Here is a 19184-nt window from a genome sequence, read left to right on the forward strand (position 1 = left end):
TAAGTCATCACCAATAGTCCTGGAATCTTTTGGTATAATTTTAGTATAGTTTTTAGTATAACTTGCATACAATAAAAAGCACAGGTTTTAAAAGTATAACTAAGTGTAAGACTTTTTAGAAATGCACACCATAAGTAAGATACAGAACTTTTCCATCACCCCAGAAAGTCTTTCATGCCTGTTTGCAATTAATCCTCACTCCCACTCCAGACAATCAATGATCTAATTTCTATCACCAAAGCTTCCTTCTGTCGGATTTAGAACTTCATAAATTGAATCATACAATATGTACACTTTTGTATCTGTTTCTTCTGCATAAAGATTTCGAGATTCATTCATTTTCTTGCATGTATCCAAGGTCTGTTCCTTTTTTCTTGTTACCGCGGTTCTCATTCTTATTCTTGTTCCTGTTCTTGTTGACTGGTATTCCATTGTATGACCATATCCATTCACTTGTTGATAGGTATTTGGATTGTTATGAATAAAGCATTTTTGAGGATGCATGTTTCTATTTCCTTTGAATAAATAAATAGAAGTGGGGTTTTGGGTATTAGGGTAGGTATTTCATTATATTTAAAATTGCCTAACATTTTTTTAAAATAGTTGTGCCATTTCATGATCCCACCAGCAATATATGAGAATTCAAGTTGCTTTACATGCACACCAATTAGACTTATCGGGTTTGTTTTTTTTTAATGTTAGTTATTATACTGCAGTGATTTTCAACCTTTTTCATCTCATGGAACACATGATTACTAAAATTCTGTGGAACACCAAAAGTACATTTTTTGTTGATCTTACAAAAAAAATAGGTATAACTTTGATTCATTAACACTGGACAGATATTGTTGTGTTGGCTCTTGAAATTTTTTTGTTTGACAATCTAAGGGAACAGAGTTCAGTTATTGAATATTTTAAAAATTCTTGTAGCAGCACACCAGTTGAAAATTGCTGTTATAGTGGATATAAACTAATATCTCATTGAGGTATTAATTGCATTTCCATGATGGCTATTAATATAGATAATTTTTCATGTGTTTATGGGCTATTCATATATACCTTCTTTTGTGAATTGTCTTTTTTTTTCTTGAGCTATTTGCTTTTCCTTATTGAATTATAGAAGTTTATATATTCTGGAAATGAATCCTTTGTCAGATGTACATATTGTGAATGTCTTCTCCAAATCCGTGATTTGCCTTTTCAGTTTCTTAATGTTCTCATTTGAAAAGCAGTTTTTAATTTTGATAAAGACCTTTTTTTTTTTTAGTTTTTTCTTTCATGATTAGAATTTTTTGTGCCCTTCCTATTCTTTGTCTACCCCAAGGTTACAAAGATATTCTCTTTTGCTTTCTTCCAGAAGTTTTATAGTTAAGGCTTTTACTTTTAGGCTATAATTCATGTCAAATTAATTTTATATGTAGTGTAATTATGGGATGTGAGTTCATTTGCTTCATACAAGTAGATGGCTCGAGCATCAGGCTTTATTTTCCCCAAGGGATTACATAGGGAGATCCTTTGGAACAATCCTTTCTTTGTTTCAATTGTGTTACCACCTTTGTAAAAATCAATGACTGTATATGTGTGTCTTCTCTGATTTGTTCCATTATACCAGTTTAACACTCACTTGATCACCATAGGGTTTATATTAACTTTGAAATAAAGTAATGTCAGTTCTCCAACTTAGGTATTCATTGACATGATTATTTTGGCTTTTCTAGAACTTCAGCATTTTTATATACATTTTAGAAGCAGTTGGTTGGAACTGCACTGACTCCTATAGAGCAATTTGGGAAAGATTGATATCTTAGGAATATTAAGTCTTTCAATCCAAGAACACAAATACAACTCTTCATTTATTTTGGTCTTGTTTAATTTCTCTTGGCAATATTTTATAGATTTCAGTATAGAGGGCTTGTATTTTTAAAGTAAACTTATTCTTAACTATTTTTGGCATTATATATGACATATTTTAATTTTTACTTTCCAATTTTTAGTATATATATTGGCCTTGTATTTTGCAGCTTTGCTCCTTCACATATTAATTCTAGTAGAATATTTTGGTAGATTCATTAGTTTTTCTATGTAAAAACATCTTGTCATTTGCAAATAAATACAATTTCACTTCTTTCATCCTATCTTTCTTTCATCCTATCTGTATGCCTTTTATCTCTTTCTACTTCTTTTTTTATTTTTTTTACCCAAATCTGTCTTTATTGAAGTGAACAAATCATCAGAGTGCTACCCAAACTCAGTGAGCAATGCTGAATATGCTCCCCTTGCCCACCTTCAACCAGGCCAATGCTGGCTCCTAGCTGGCCCAGCAACCCACAGTCAGAAGCTCGGCTCTGCGATGTCACGCAGCACAGATGCTGCACATTTCAGTGCTTTTAGTGAACTGGTGTCTTCAGCAAACTTTTTCTGAGCAGCAAGGAACAAGAATTGTTTTCAGAAATCTTAGAATTGGATATAAACATTGGCAATAGATACAATCAATAAATATCATACAATTTTCCAAATGAACAAGACGCCCCAATACGAGTTCTTTTCCTGAAGACACTCCTACACTCTGACCAGAGAGCCTGTCTCAATCCTCCAACCACACAAGGTCTCAAATGCCCGCATGTGGGGGTCGGGCCATGTACAGAGGGGGGTGTGGTGAGAGGGCAGAAAGCAAAGTAAATCACTTTTAATGGATACTGAAGAACTTCAAATAAAAGGAATCCTGTCACATGCACTTCCCTCATTGGCAGCCTCAGGGACAGTGGTGACCACAGTGGCCATGCGCTGGACCCGGTGTGTGGGTCCATTCCATCTTGTCCTTTATTTCTTGTTCTTTCCCCTTGCTATGTTGGGAAAGGGACACACGCACTTTATGTGTCCATTGCTATATTGCACTGGCAAGGATGGCCATTCAATAATATGCTAGGCATCCTTCTTTTGTTCAGTGATATACAAATGTCATCATTAAGTATAATTTCAGCTGTGGCCTCTCCATAAATGTATTTTACCAGACTGAAACATTATCTTCTACACTTGAAGATATGAACTTGGCCAAAAGGCCAAGAAGTATGACAAGTTATCTTCTATTTCTAATTTTTTGAGAGTTTTTTTTTTTTATCATAAATTGGGGTTTAATGAATTTTATCATATACTTTTTCTACATTTATTAATATGATTACCACTTCTCTTCTTTATTGTGTTAATGTGGTGAACTCGAAAAATTGGTTTCAAATGTTCCATCAACTCTTTGTCATGATGAATTACCTTCTTAAATATTGCTGGGCTTTATTTACTAATATTTTGTTGCAGATTTTTGGATCTGTATTTATGAGAGATATAGAATCATAAATTTCTTATCTTCTCTGATTAGTATGCTGAGCTAATCACACAAGTTAGGAAGTGTTATCTGTTTATACATTTTCTGAAAAAGTTTGGGTGAAATCGATGTTTTCCTTTTTTAAATGTCTGTATAATTCACAGATTCGGCAGGTGGTTGCCTTTTCCTTGTGTCTTCACATGGCAGAGAGAAGAGTGAGACAGCAAGCCTTCAAGTCTCTTTTAAGAAAGGCACTAATCCCATTCATGAGGGCTGACCCTCATGCCCTAGTTACCTCCCAGAGGCCACACCTCCTAATATTACCACATTGGGGGTTAGGATTTTGACATATGAAACCTGAGGGGACATGCTCAGTTCATTGCATTGTTTTCATTATCATTCCATTTGGAACATTTTCTAACTTCTTGTTATTTCTTCCTGACCATGTTCTCAGTGCTGTTTAACTTCCAAATATTTGGAGATTTTCTAGATAATTTATTGTTTCTGGTTTCTAATTTAATTCTATTATGGAAAAACTAGGGGCCCAGTGCATGAATTCATGCACCTTGAAAGAAACTGTGGGCCACAAGGTTGTAGTGGCACAGGGTTAGGTCTTGGCCCACCCTCTGTGCCTCTGCCTGGCCCCTCCTACTGCAGCCTCTGGTCCCCCGTCTGCCTGCAGTCCTGCTCCCACTGCCGCCGCTCCCATGTGCTGATTGTGCTGACCCCTCTCACACCCACTGACAGTGTGGACCAATTGGGGTCAACACCAGCAGTGGGTGCCGGTGCTATCAGCAGGTGCAAATGGCAAATGCTGCCCCAATCACCCCTCAGGAGTAACGGAAGGGGGGAAGGTGGGGGGGCGGGGAGAAGCCCTCAGGGATGATCAGGGCCAGCAGCCACCACTTGCACCTGCTGACAGCGCCAGGTGATCAGGGCCGGCACAGGGCACCAGCAGCAGGTGCAAGCAGTGGCTCCAGTGCCAGCAGCAGGTGCGAGCAGGGCTGATGCTGGTAGCAAGTGTGAGTGCCGGGCTGGGCATGGTGTGTGGAAGCAAAGAATTTTCAGGAACCACCAAAGCCTCACCCTGATGACAGCAACCTGTGCCCTACATTGGTCTGGCACCCCCACTCACCTGATGCACCATCCTGCCATGGCTGATGCCCACCATGTTCCACACGTGCTCCCTGGTAGTCAGTGCACGTCATAGCAACCAATTGTTCAGTTGTTTGATTGTTCCGCTGCTTGGACTATTTACATATTAGGGTTTTATAGAGAGATATACTGTGCATAATTTCAACCTTTTGAAATTCATTGAGATTTGTTTACAGCCCAGCATATGATCTATCTTACTGAATATTTCAATCTGCACTCTAAAAATATGCGCATTCTATAGATTGGTGGTGCAATGATCTAGAAATGCCAATTAGGTTAGGTTATTTGACCATGTCAAAAGATTGTTCAAATTTTCTCCAGCCTTACTGATTTTTTGTACATTTGTTCTATCAATTACCAATAAATTAGCATTAAAACAAATCTTTATTTATGGTTGGGGACTTGTATTTTTCTCCATCTAGTTCTGTAGATTTTGCTTCTTGTTTTTAAGCTCTATGCACACATGTTCAGTGGCTTTGTAACATGTCACCTTGGCCACCTGAACTACATTTCACAGAATTCTCTTTCCATTATCTTTCCAGTTAGGTGGGGCTACAAGAGAGACTCCTGTGAGACTTAAAAGGCAAAAAGGAAGCAGGAACCATTTTATAGTACACATATGTCAATGGCAGAAGCACAATTGTTCTGCCTTCAAAATCAGCTTCTCTGACTCCTGGGCCAGGTGTGTAATTCCGTGGTGAAACACCCCAGGCTCTATAGGTCACCAAGGTCAAAGGCAACGGAAGAATACTTGTTTCATCCTGTTGAAGGGTTCAATCTTGTGCTTATGGGTTCTAGCTGCTCCTGATCTTCCCTTATTTTATATCTAAATTTCTATTCTAGCTACCTGTTCTGTAGACTTCAATCTCCAACATCAGACATGGATATATATATATATTCCTACTGGATGTGCTTCCATTGTTGAACCCTGACTGATATAGAGTTTGGTGCCAATGATAGCTCCAAAGGAACAGAACCTGAAGTTGTATTCTCTGAATCAGTTCTGAGTTTTAAAGGCACTAATAGCTCTACTGCCATTGGTAAAGGGGGCACTGGTAGTCACTAGCATAAAATGGCAAAGAAGTTACTCAAATTTAACATGAGTTACCTGTAATAAAGTATCTATAGAAGACAAAACTGAGTGGCCAAGCATTTGCTACCTTAGCACATTTTGGTCAAAACACTGAATAATGTAATGGGGTGGGTTAGTTGGATGATTACTACTAACTTTGCTAGAAAATTTGGAGAAAACAAATCATGAGCACAGGGATTTAAAACTTCCAGTTCAGGGTCTGAATATAGCACCTAAAAGAGTCTATAAGTTCTCAGGGCGGGGGAAGAAGGGTGGCATTTCCTGTAGGTGCAGGGCTAAGATTTCTGCAAACCAAATCTGAAGTCTAATCCTGAAAATGCCTGAATTACAACACAAATTGAATTTTCATCCCTGCAGGACCTTTTTGTTAAAGTTGAGGCACCTTTGGGAAGAAATGGGATCTTGAATATTGGAATTGGAACATATGGTTAAATTCTAAAGAAGCTGGACCTAAATGTCAAAGTTTTCTTTGCCAGTAGAAGCATCTTTTACCCCTGCCTGAGGGAGTTTTCTTTTTCTGAAGAAATACATTGGCCTCCCTTGAGGTACCTGCTAGCAAGGTACTGCTGATTTCCAGGACCTACCCTCACCAACCTTATTGGCTGCTTTCCCTACAACTAGATTAAACTCCAAGCAGTCCCAAAAAGTATAGAGTGACTCATTGGGAGGTATGATACACATGAAAAGAAATACATGATATTTTTTATTTATATAGACTGAAAACTAGGTAATATATATGGAAATATATTTTATTTTTTGTTAAACTTCAACCAAGGATATTTTTTCTATTGATTTTTAGAGAGAGTGGAAGCCCAGGAGGAAGGAGAGAGAGAGAGAAACAGTGATGTGAGAGAGACACATCAATTGGTTGCTTCCTGCACGTGCCCAACTGGGATAGGGAAACAAACCTGCAAAGCAGGTTTGTGGCCCTTGACCTGGTATTGAACATGTGACCCTTCTGTGCATGGGCCAAGACTCTTAACTACTGAACAAAAGTGGTCAGGGTTAGAAATGTATATTAAGAGTGTGTGATCAACATGAAAGGAAAATAAAAGTGGATGGGCCAAGTTTATTGATATAGGATCACTAACCAGAGATTCTGGGTTCACCATTTTAGCTTCAGAGGTTTGAAATGCTTCTAACTATTGGTTTGGTTGGTTGACTGAAACATGGACCCAACGTTAGCCTACATTAAATGAAATTGAAATGTCAGAACTTTCTCAGTATGCCAAAGAGGGAGGTACCCAAAGGATCAGGGAGATCAGAACATTTGTGTGCAGTTATCATGTGGGACCTACTCACCAAGACCAGATAGCACACCTTCCACCACAGCTGTGTGAAATGAACTTGTGAGAGGAGGCCAGCATCCTTGAAGAGCTCTGTAGAGGCTCTTCTCTATAAGTCAGAAATTGCAGGAGGAATTTCTACCACTAAACTGAGATCCCTGAATACTATGGGAATAACATCAAACTGAGATCCTGACATAGTGGGGGCTAAAATGCAGCAGCATTTAATCACCAAAGATGAGGTGGGCACGGTTACTATGAAGGACATGAGAGCCAAAGATTTTCAGAATAGTATGAATTGCAAAGATCTTTGATGTTTACTACTTGATTGCAGTATTTCAGAAAAGAAATAAAAAGGAATCATACTAAATTCTTGCTTAATATGTTTAAGCAGAAAAGTTATACTAGTCGATCTGGTGAGCAGAAGTCTGGTTTGAATCACCAGAGTCAGTCCTTGACGATTCCGAACTTGATTATAGAACCCCCTGAATGAAGGAAAAGCCATGTCCTCTGAAGGAAAATCCTATTGCATTGCCAAGAACTGATGCTGTTAATCATTTCCCAGAAGGCTTGCAGCCATTTATTAGGGTGATAACATTGGAGGAAAAAAAGACAGATTTTTGAGGATTACTGGACACTGGCTCTGAACTAACACTAGTTCCATGAGGCCCATCAGTCCAGGAGATGAATTCCTGGAGAACCACATCCCCATTCAGTGTGTCTATTTGGCCAATGCAGAAGACAGAGATGGATCTTAGAGAATGACTAGGGATTATCATAAACATAATCAGGTGGTAATTTCAGTTATTTCAGATGTGGCCTTATTGCTTGAGCAAGCTGTTTTTTATCACTCTTTGAAATTTATCCATCTATACTTTTTCCAATATTTTTTCTTCCCTATTATTTTTCTTCTCTGGAACTCACATGTTTTACCATTTGATTCTGTCCCACAAATCACTGAGCTTGTTGTCAATTTTTTTTTTCTCTTTATGGATGAATTCTACTGGTCTCTCCTTAAGTTCATAGATCTTTTCTTCCTATGTATCCTATTTGCTATTAATCTCATATAATAAATATCTAGTTTAGATCTTGTACTTTTATTGTAGAATTTAATCTATTATATACATCTTCTCTTGGAGATATCTTAAAAATAATATTTATTATAGTAATTTTAAAGGGTTTTTCTGAGGCCTTGGCTGTTTATAGGTCTGTTCCTATTGACTAATTTTCCTCTTGATTATGGACCAAATTCTCCTGTTTCTTTACATCTTACAATAACTGTAGATAATGTGTAAGGACACTACCAGCTGTTAGTTTTTATTGTTGTTACTTTTTATTTTGTAAAAAGTACTGTCTTTTCCTTTGTTAGGCAACTAGAGTGATGGGCTTCTCAGTTCAATCCAATCAGGAATTGAGCAAGTTTGGGATGGGTTTGTAGCTTTAATCCTTCTGTTAGGGAATTTAATCCCTGGGACTAAAAGATATTGTACTATTTGCTTTTCAGCGGAGACACTAACTACTTCCTTTGCTGCCTCAGAGCTCATATATTTGATCATACTAAAATCTGAGGATGGAAGGGTTTACTTAGGTTGAGTTTACTTTTGGCTTTAACTTATTTGAAAGTGAGCTCAAAACCTTCCCTCCCAAAGATGTCTGGGATCAAACACTCCAAGACTTCTAGACATCAAAACTGCAAGACTTTACAGTGCAAGACCACACACTGCAGATGGTTTCCCCAGAACCAGGCACAAGGCATGGTGCATAACCCATGCTCTATAAATACAATAGCATATAGTGGAGCCAGAATTCCCACATTCAAATCACAGCTCTAATGCTTTTGAGTTCTCTGATACAGAACATCATGCAGACTCTGTATCTCAATTTCCCCATCTGAAATATGGGGTTATAAGAGCGCCTACTTCATAAGGTTGCTGTGATAGTTAAATAAATGTAATAAGTTTTACATAAGTGTTAGCTCTGGCCTTTTGTGATGATAACCCTCTTCATCCATGCAAAGAAATTGTTAGAAGTGAGCAGAAAATGGAGAAAAAATAAAAGCAAATATTTCAGAAATCTCTTACTCACAGTTATGGTTAAAAGTCCTCACAGCCTTTCCTGATGGAATTAGATTGGCTCAATACCTCTGCAAATCCTACTGTTGCTGAAGCAAAGCTGCCCAAGTGCCTCCTCTCCTTTAATTCATTGCCGTTTGTCTCTTCTTTGGTTCCTTCTTCCCTTCCTTAGGCTCCAGGCCCCAGGAGTTAGGTCCAAAGATGCAAGTTTTTAGAGAAGGAAAGTTGTGACTTAGCAAATCTTCCTCCACTCGGCCTGTCCAAAGTAAAGGTTCTCCCTCCTCCACCCCTGCTTTAATCATCCCTGGGAGAGAATGACCCAAAGAGGTCTCAGACATTTAAGAGCAGGCTACTCTGGTGAGAACAATTCCTAGCTCCAGCTGTGGATAACTTTGTCTCCCAGCTTTCTTGCCTGTTAAACATGTGACAGCACATTGACTAATTGCTGAGAAATGAAGTCTTGAAGAATGTTTCAAAAGAAACTGCCGTCAGCAGAAGATTGGATAAAAAAACTATGGTACATCTACACAATGGAATACTATGCTGCCATAAAAAAGATGGAATTCTCATCATTTGCAGCAACCTGGATAGAATTAAAGAACATCATGCTGAGTGAAATAAGCCAGTCAATGAAAGAGAAATACCACATGACCTCACTCATTTATGGATAATAAAGAACATTATAAACTGATGAACCAAAAGATGGATATAGAGATAGTAAAGCAACAAGCAGACTGTCAAATTACAGCTGGGAGGGTAGGGATATCTGGGGGAGATAAGAGATCAAGCAAAGGGCTTGTATACATGCATATAACTACAACCAATGGACATAAAACTCTGGGGAGGGAGAGTATGTATGGGAGGGGAGGCAATGTTAAAATATGTACACAGATAATAATTTAATAAAAACATTTAAAAAGAAAGAAAGAAAGAAAGAAAGAAAGAAAGAAAGAAAGAAAGAAAGAAAGAAAAAAAGAAACTGCAGCAAGCTTGTCAAAAGAACTGAGCTGGCCAGGAGTGGGACGGGCGCCCAGGGTGCAACACAGCCCACTGGCAGGCAGCTGAGGCACCATGCCCAGCACCTATCAAAGATGCTGAGAATTCAGAGCGGGGCTGCAGGAGGTCACAGAGCGAGCCCTCTCCACTCTGAGCAGAGGCCTCAATCGGCAGGCACCTGTCTCTTCTGTTCCTGTTCAAGATTCCATTCTTCTCAAAGAGGCTCTATGATGGAAGGCCACAGGGCCCTCTCCCTCATCCCACCCTCTGAAGGTTGAGTATGGAGTCCTCTCTGGATGGAGTCATGAGATGGAAGAATAAAAGTGTCCAGACCACCTCCTGCTATGCTCTCTAGACCCCAACAGTGTCCTTCCCCAAACCCAGCGCTTCTCCTTTGTATTTGCCGACTCATCAAACCCAAGCACCATGTTTCCTAAACACTCAATGATCACTATTAATCAGCAAGCTGGCGGTGCTGCTGCCTGCCCTGTGAGCATCTTGTTAATGACGGGAGAAGACTGCCAAACGGCCAGCTTGGCTCCGGATGGTGAGATATGGGTCTTGCCCAGACTGAGGAGGCAAAGGCATTGCTGTGAGCTGTCTGCCGCAGAACTGAGATCCCTGGTGTTTGATAACAAAATGAGCAGGCCCTCTCTCCACGAAGAACAATGTAAAGCATCCATCCACTCATTTCCTACCAGAGGCCAAAAACAAGGTGAAGGGAAAGCTTCAACTAGGAAGGAAGGACAACTAGCCACCCCTGCATTACCGACCTTTGTGTTTCCCTGAGGCCAGGATCTAGAGATGGCCAGCAGCAGCAGGAGGAGGAACTTAAGTTAGATGATCAGAAGTACTTTCTCATGTGAAGGATTGCTAACTATTCTAGGGTAGGTTACTAAGAAAAGACATGTTATCTATGACCTGCAGATCTCTTACTCCAACTTAATTAGCTCAGTCAACACTATGTTTATATGTGTTCATGTACAAATTTGATTTTTCTATCAATACATGAAATTGAGGAGGCATACTATAATGTTTATTTGATGACCCTTGGTGTCCCATCTCAATGGAGATCATACCCTGCTGGATGGTTGGCCATGGTGCTAGCCAGGCATCACCCGAGTGATGAGACTAGCAGGCACATCAATAAACCTTTGCCAATCAGATGATGTGCCCAAACACTGGGTTAGAGGCTGGGGAACCAAGACCTGAAGAATTATAGAGATTACAGTAGCCCAGGAGAGCACATCCTAGGTGTCAAATGTTGCCCAGCAAGAACTTAACAATTCAGAGGGAGGTGTTCGAGAAGTCAGTCAGAGGAGGCTCCGTGAGGGAGCGCAGCCTAAAGATGAGTGGGGAGTTGAATGCACGTTGTGGAGGGTTGGTTTCTGTCAGGAGGGGTTTCGGAAAGCCCCAAGGGGAGCACATCAGGGCCCCGGGACTGCAGTTCTGCCCTGATATAGGTTCTCAGAGCCATGAGCCTGTTAGAATTAATCACATGGAGGGCACATCCTTTAACTAGCCGCAGGACCTTGGGGAGCAGAGCTCTTGAAGGAGGAGTCCTTTCTGCCTCTCAGAGCCTCTCACAGGCCCCAGACAGGGCTCTACGTGTGCACCATCCCAACCCCAGGTCCCACGGAAGGAGGATCACAATAGGCATAACAACTCACCCATCTGCCCTGACAGGGCATTCGATCCACCAAAACCAGCAAGCTTGACTGCCCAGGCCACCCTGGGCCAGGCCCGCACCACAGGCCGGAGCTTTTATGTGGAGAGGGGTTCTCATGGGGCCAAACCTTGAGCCAGAGTCTGGTAGTAACTGAGGGACCCCACATCCACTCTCTACTGCCACGTGGAATTGCAAAGGAGCCAGCAGGAACAGCATCAACATTTCCAGGAAAAGTGAACTGTTTTAGAAACTATATGGCTATGTTTTTTTTAAAATTTTGAATTTTGAAGCCCCTGAGCCCAAAATTCAAAGGTTTCATTTCTAGCTCTGCTATTCATTAGCCTATAACCTTGTGTGCAAAGGAACCGGCAAGGATGAATGAAGGTCGATCTGATGTTTAAGGTCTTACATCCTCATCTATAAAATGGAGACAGATAATAATACCAACCTCATAGGATTGACCTGAGGAATAAATGAGCCAATAATATAACACACCCAGAACAACAGCCAGATTCTTGTAAGCACTCAAGAAAAGTGCTGATTATTATTACTAAACATGCCTGGCAATGGCAGTGCAGCCTTTTGATACAGGAAGGGTTTACAGAAGCATCCAATTGGAAGGCGGGCTTTGAGACATATTTTGAAAAGGCATTTGCATAACAAGCAAATCTTTTTCCCTTTTTCAGTATTTCTTGAGGAGATAATAGAAATATTTTCTTTGTAGGGTTCTTAGGAAGAGTAAATGAAATGATACATATACTGTGCTTAGAGCAGTAAGCATGCAGTTTAAATAGACTCATTTATTTGGGGTGGCTTGAGAGAGTTAAAAGGTGATGCAGGCAGGGCTGGGAGTACAGGTCTCATGAAGCCTCTTGTCAGGAAGCTCTGTTCTATGCTGCAGCTCCCGGAAGTCTTCCCTGCTGTGGATTAAGACAAGCATTTACACAAAGAAATTTCCTGAGAACCAATCAGGGTGCCAGACCTGGGCCAGGTTTCCAAGGACACTTGCTGCATTTCTTCCCTGGAGGCACTCATTGGTCCGGGACAAACCTAAGGGTTCATGTCCATCCTGCCTGAAGGCTGACCCTATAACCTCCAGAAGGCCTTTGGCTATAGGACCCTAGCTTCAAAGCATCTGAGCTCCCGGAGAAAGGACCAAGGATGTTCAGTCCACCTGGACCCCCAGAACTGAGGACTGGGAAGAGACACAGGTGTTGGGCTGTAAAACAGAGACCCTGAGCTCTCCTTGCTCACCAGCTAAGTAACACAGACACACGCTTTCACCTACTCACCTGCGCCAGGCCTGGCCCTGACCCCCTCCCAGAGGGACTCTGGATTGAGAGAGAGTCAGGGGCCTCGGACCACTGGGATAACTCACTTCATGACACTGGAGAGTTGAGCACATGCTGCCTCAGAGGACAGTGATGGAACACCAGGGCCAAGCTTGCCCCATTCGGCCACCAGCTCAGGATGGTTTACCTCGTGGATCCCAAAGTGGGCATAGGAGTCGAAGTAATAATCTCTTGAGGTCATCTCCTCTGGGTTCAGCAGCTTGGACATCTTGCCCCGTCCTGGACAGCTGGGTTGAGTGGACACATGATGGACACATTGCACAGGCTTGGATGGGATCACAGGCTGAGGGGGCTGAGAGGGGGTACTGCTCACCTGAGGGCGAAAAAAGGGAGCCTGGTGTGAACAGTGGCAGCAAGGCCCTGCCCTCTGAGATTTTGCCCCTCCTCCCTTCCTGGTCCCTGAGGCCCGCTCCAGTCATCCGAATGGCCACTCCTGCGGGGTGGGTGGTGCCTTCAAGGTTTCTGGCGGTCACATTGATGGCTGAGGTGCCATGCAACTCAGGAGCCAAACAGATCTGGGTTGAATCCAGATCCATCTCTTGCTAGTCAAGTGACTTGAGCCCATCTAGGCCTCAGTTTCCATCTCTGTTAAATTAGGACAATACCTTTCTTTAGAGGCAAATAGTGAACATTCAATAAAGGGAAAGATGTCCAGCATGGTCACTGGAGAAGAGACTCCAGAGCCAGTCTCCTGAAACATGAATCCTGCTCTCTGTACTAGCTGTATTACCTTGAGCAAAGTGACTAACCTCGTGGTGCCTCTGTTTCCCCTTATCTAGAATGGGGATAGAATGGTTCTCATCACCTAGAGTTGTCCTGAGGATTGGACAAGTTGGTGCTTATAAAGAGCTTAGAAAAGGTCAGAGCACTGAGTGTTTATTAAATTAAAATGAATCCCATCTGCCTCCTTAGGAAGTCACCCCCAAGGGCCCCCACAATGCAAGTCTCTGGGGTTCTGGGTCTCACACCTGCTGTCTCCCACTCTGGTTTCTGATTCATGGTCGCTCTGGACTTCAGCAATTTGCCTGAACTGTGAAGACCCGCCACTCGGTGACCTGTCCGGGTACCACCAGCCCTGCTCTTTCTGGGTTCCCAGACCTGACACTGGCCCAGCTGCACACCCACTGCTGCTGCCCAGCACTGACCACCTGCCACTCCCACAGGCCAAGGGGAGGAGGGAGAGGGAGATAGAAACTTGGAGAACTTCCGGGCCCAGAAGTTTAAGCCTCTCTGCACAGTCTGACAGGAAGAGCCTCCTCTCCCTGGAGTGGAGGAAACGCAGGAGTGCATAGCACAGCAAAGGACTCAGAGCAGAAGCATCTTTAAAAACAGAGGGAGTTATGTGCAGTGTGGCTGGTTGTCTGGGGCTGAGAATCAGGGCTCCTGGATCCTACCTGGACTCTCATAAAATGAAAGAAGACATTGAGAGGCAGACAGCATAGAGCAAGAATGCAAACCATGGGACCACACCGCCTGGCATTCAAACTCTGCCCTGCTACTTGGCTGACAAATGATCTGGGGAAGTCATTTTGTCATCACTGTGCCTCAGTTTCCTCCTCCATAAGCAGAGATCAAAATAAAAACTACCTGATGGAGTTGTCCAGAAATTTGAATGAGTTACTATAAGTAAATATATTAAAACACTGCCTGGCATATAATAAATTATTATTATCCTATCTAATAAAAGAGAAACATGCAAATTGACCGTAGTGCCTTTGCTACACTACCAGCCAATAGGAGTGAATATGCAAATTAACCCAACCAAGATGGTGAGGCCCATAGCGGCCAGGTGGCCTGGGAGGGGAGGGGGGGGGGCGCGGCAGGGGCTGGATTGGAGACATAAACCAGCAGGGAGGCTGGCACCCAGCAGTACCAAGTCCTGCCATGGCAGTGCTGGGGCTGCTGTGGGCCTGATCTGAGACACAAACCAGCAGGGAGGCTGGCACCCTGCAGTCCCACGCCCTGCCAGCCATGGTTGGTGCTGGGGCTGTGGGGGCCCAATCAGAGACACAAACCAGCAGGGAGGCTGGCACCCTGCAGTACCAAACCCTGCCATGGCTGTGCTAGGCCTGAGGGGGCCTGATCTGAGACACAAACCCACAGGCCTTTCGCCCAGCAGCTTTAAGGCCCATGGCCGAGGCCCTGGAGCTGCTGGGGGGGAGGGAGAGGGAGGAGGGAGGCAGCAGAGACACAAACTCCCAAGAAACCTGTGGAAAGGGAGATAAACTATCACAATTTTATCTCCCTTTCCACAAAATGAGAAAACTGCCCCTGGATTATTTAGTGATGTGGCCCACACCTTGTACAAGCACAGGGTATGTTATGACCACTCCCAGGAAGGTCTAGTCAGAATACCGTTTCCAGGGAATAATGCTTCTGTGGCAAATCATCTAAGAGAGGAAATAAGCTTTTGTTGGGTTTATTCTGAAGGTCAGAGAACATGCCATCTCAACATATGCTGTCTTGTTATTTTGATGATCTTGAGCTGCAGATGCTTGAAAAATAGCAAATTCATGCAGAGGTTTTCACTGAAGTCTCCTGATCTGCCTAAAACTGGACCCCCCAAAAGGAGCTTAGATATCATAGGTCCCCTTGACAGGAGAAGTATCATCAGGCAAAGAAGACTAACTCCTGTCACAGGATAGGAGAGTGGAAGTTGACATCACACCCAAACTTTGTTACAAACTATTACTCCCCCCACCTTCACCCCATTCATCTTTCCTAAAAATCATTTACTCTCCACTAAGAGGCCTACATCCCCCATCCCCTTTTTCTAGGAAGATTTAAATCTGCATTCTAAGCCACCTTGGGGAGTTACTCATTTTTCCCTGGAATCTCCCACATATACACGAGGTACACATGCTAATGAATTTTTGTTTTTCTCTTGGTGATCTGTCTTTTATTACAAGGGCCTCCACTAAGAACTCAGAAAGGTAGAGGAAAACAAGTTTTCCTCCTCCATAATTCTATCTCGGGAAATCAATTGCCCAGCTAAACAATGAGATTGGCTCAAGTACCAAGCAATTTTGGCTAACAAGAGGGAAGCTTCTAGGAAGAAATCAATGATATTGGCATCAAAGTGGGACAGAGGGCACATGCATGGTTGTTGGTGGGAGTTTAAAGTGGTTCAACATTTTTGAGGATGATTCAATAGAAATGTTCAAGGTACATCCAAAAGTCTTCTAGGAATCATATCTGCTGAGATAAAGCACAAGCACATAAGCCTTGGTCAGAACCCAGGATGTTACTGTGGACTCCTATTCCACAATAGGAAAACCTGGAAACATCCTGCATTTTTAGGACAAGGTGGTATCTATTACTAATAAAAGGGTAATATGCTAATTAGACTGAACATCTTCCAGATGACCTTCTTGACATCCTTCTCGACAAAGTCATGCTGGCGGGGCCAAAACAGAGGACGTGAGAGATGATCAGGCAGGCAGGGGGATCAGACCAGCAGGGAAGAACAGTTAGGGTGAACATGCAGGCAGGGGAGAGCAGTTAGGGGGATCAGGCTGGCAGGCAGGTGAATGGTTAGGAGCCAGAGGTCCTGAGGAGACCCAGATTGGAGAGAGTGCAGGCTGAGTTGAGGAGACCCTCTTCCTGTGCTAATTTCATGCACTGGGCCTCTAGTTATTAATATTCAGGTTACATAAACATGTCCCTGTTCTCTGCCTCATTTTTCTCATCTGTGAGCTGGGTCACCTCAGACTTCCTACCTCCTTTCCTGCAAAGGAAACAGGGAGGAACTACGACAGAGCAAGATAAAGAAAAAGCTAGTGGCTTCTTCCCTTTATCATGCTGTGGGCACAACCCCAAGACTGCCAGGGGCTGGAGGGGAGTCAACAGGGGAATGTGATGGTCCCATTTTCCTGGTGTATCTAGGCTACAGCCTCTGGGAAATAAGCAGGCTTCCCAGTTTAGCAACATTGGATTTCAGGTCGTCGAGATCCCAGGCTCACTGGCACAGGCAATCGGGCTGCCTCATTAGAATGCAGCAGGTGTGCCCACCCTCAGCTTGGGATGCTGGTCACGGTCTCAGGGAGGCTAAAAATAGACTGTGTCAATTGCACTCTCTCGTGGTGCCTGCAGAGTCACCTCTAAAGCTGAAAAAAACGCTCTGTGCATGAAGCTGACCCCAATCTTGACTCTATTTAAATATATTAAGAAGAGAAAAAGTCCTAGTTAGTCCACCAGTATGTGTGGTCAAGGTCACAGGGGCCTGCCTCTTGCACCCGATAACTACCATTCAACTCATTCCAAGCTCTTCTTTTCCATGGGGTCCCTGAGACCCCCCAGCAGCCAATTTACAAAGAGTCAACCACGTGCACTCATTACATTCATGAGGGAAAGAAATGAGTAAATATGGAGGGTCATTCAGCTCAATCACTACAGGTCGGGGCAACAAAATAGTAACTGGGCCCTGTCTCTGGTGTCACAGGCTGTCAGCCTCCTGCAGAGGGGACTTGCACTCTGCTCATGAGCTCAAAGCTGTGCCATCCCAGGAGGCTGGGAGTGGGGTGGGAAAGAGCAGTGGCCCAGGATTCTTGGGCATTCAGCTATGTGGGTGGTGCTTTTCACTCCACAAATACCCAGTGAGCACCTGTTGCAGCGAGGCGCCCTGCGGGTCCTGGGGGAGAAGCAGATGTACAGGAGAGTACCGTCAAAGCACTCTGCTTTCTAGCAGGAGTATAACACCTTTGAGGCTCCACTGGATGATGGAATAAGGTTTGTTTTACAAGAGAAGGTCAAGTAACTTGTTCTGGGGGCTCAAAGAAGAGAGAATTCATTTCCATTTAAAGAGTCAGAAAAGCCTGGGATGGCAGCAGTGGGGTGGGTGGGGTACTTTCTGAATGAATTTGGTAGGTGGAGTGATGGGGAGGATTCCAGGAGGAGGGAATGGCTTGAGCAAAGAGGTAAAGAAGCAGGAAAGCAGTGAGTTTTGGGGAGCAATTTGGCGGAGATATTGGGAGATTCGGCTGAAGTGAAATCATGGCCAGGCTGTGAGGTAATTAAACAAACAGGACAGTGGGGAGCTGTTGGCCATTCTTAAGCAGAGAGTTCTATGTTCGAGCTCTACTTTAGGAAGATGAATGTGGTGAGTGTCCCACAGGGGCAAGGAGGAGTAGAAGCCTTGGCAATGGGGAGGCAAGGCGTGAACCTATGAGACTATTTGCAAAGTTCAGTCAAAAAATAATGGTACCTGAAGCACTGTGTGTAAGTATGGGCTGCCTGCCAGAGAAGAGAAGCTCTGGGAGTTGGCCACGGATGACATATCAGGAACCAGAGATGCCTCCAACATTTCAAGCCTGGGGACCAGACAAACGGTGGTGCTCCAACAGAAACAAGCCAGCCAGCAGGAAGGGCAGGGTGGCCAGGGAAATGATGAATTTCAATTTCGATTCATGAAATGTTTAATGCTATTGAGGCATGTAAGAGAAGATGTCTAGCAAGCAGACAATAGTGCAGTCCCAGTCAATAAGTATTACAAACCAAATTTAAAGGAAGTGGTAAACTGAGAGTACATTTCTGCCATTCCTGACAGGTGAGGTTAATATACTTTATATGGACAGAGCTCTTACAAACCAACGAGAGAGAGAAGAACATCCCAATTTAACACTGGACAAAGGAGCTTATAGCGAAATCACATGAGAATAAGCACAAATGGCAAATTGACAACTGGCAAAAATATTTAACCTGTTTAGAAATCAGGTAACTTTAATTAAAGCAGAAAAGTTATAATTCTTAAATACCAAATAATCTCAGCTCCCCTCCCTCTACCCCCAAACTACTAAAAATCCTTTAATGGCTGCAGGAAATAAGTACTTTCATACAATTCTAGTGGGAACTTTTGGGAGGGTAGTTTGATAAAAATTCAGTAAAAGTGACAAAAAGCAGAAATCTGTTAGCCCTATAATTCCATTTTTTAAGTATATCCTAAGGAAAGAATCATAGATAATCATAAGCATGTAGCTGCAAGAATTTTTGTGAAAGGAGTATTTAATGGCAAAAAATAGGAGTCGACTTAGAGGTTCCACAAAGCACAAGTGACTACATGAACATTGACACAGTGCAGGCTACACAGCCTTTTAATTTTGTGGAAGCGTGTTTAATAACACAGGGATGTAATCACGATAAGCTGTGGGTTGAGAAGAACATTGTGGGAGAAGAATAGAGCAATTGCATTCTGAAAATTAAAACCCACTCATGCTTATGTGTGATGAAGAGGGACTCATGGACTGTCC

General features: G+C 42.9%; 1 protein-coding gene across 1 annotated transcript in view; it reads right to left on the reverse strand.

The window, feature by feature from the left end:
* PRMT8 (protein arginine methyltransferase 8) overlaps nt 1-19184 on the reverse strand; it is an 80443-nt gene that overhangs the window by 36621 nt on the left and 24638 nt on the right. Inside the window, exons 5-6 of the mRNA XM_036458023.2 lie at nt 16659-16666; nt 13067-13273 (exon numbers count right to left, since the gene is read on the reverse strand). Coding sequence (XP_036313916.2) covers nt 13067-13273; nt 16659-16666 — 215 coding nt within the window. The remainder of the gene's footprint in view (nt 1-13066; nt 13274-16658; nt 16667-19184) is intronic.

This window comes from Pipistrellus kuhlii, unplaced genomic scaffold, assembly GCF_014108245.1.
Source record: "Pipistrellus kuhlii isolate mPipKuh1 unplaced genomic scaffold, mPipKuh1.p scaffold_m20_p_3, whole genome shotgun sequence".
NCBI classification, from domain to species: domain Eukaryota; kingdom Metazoa; phylum Chordata; class Mammalia; order Chiroptera; family Vespertilionidae; genus Pipistrellus; species Pipistrellus kuhlii.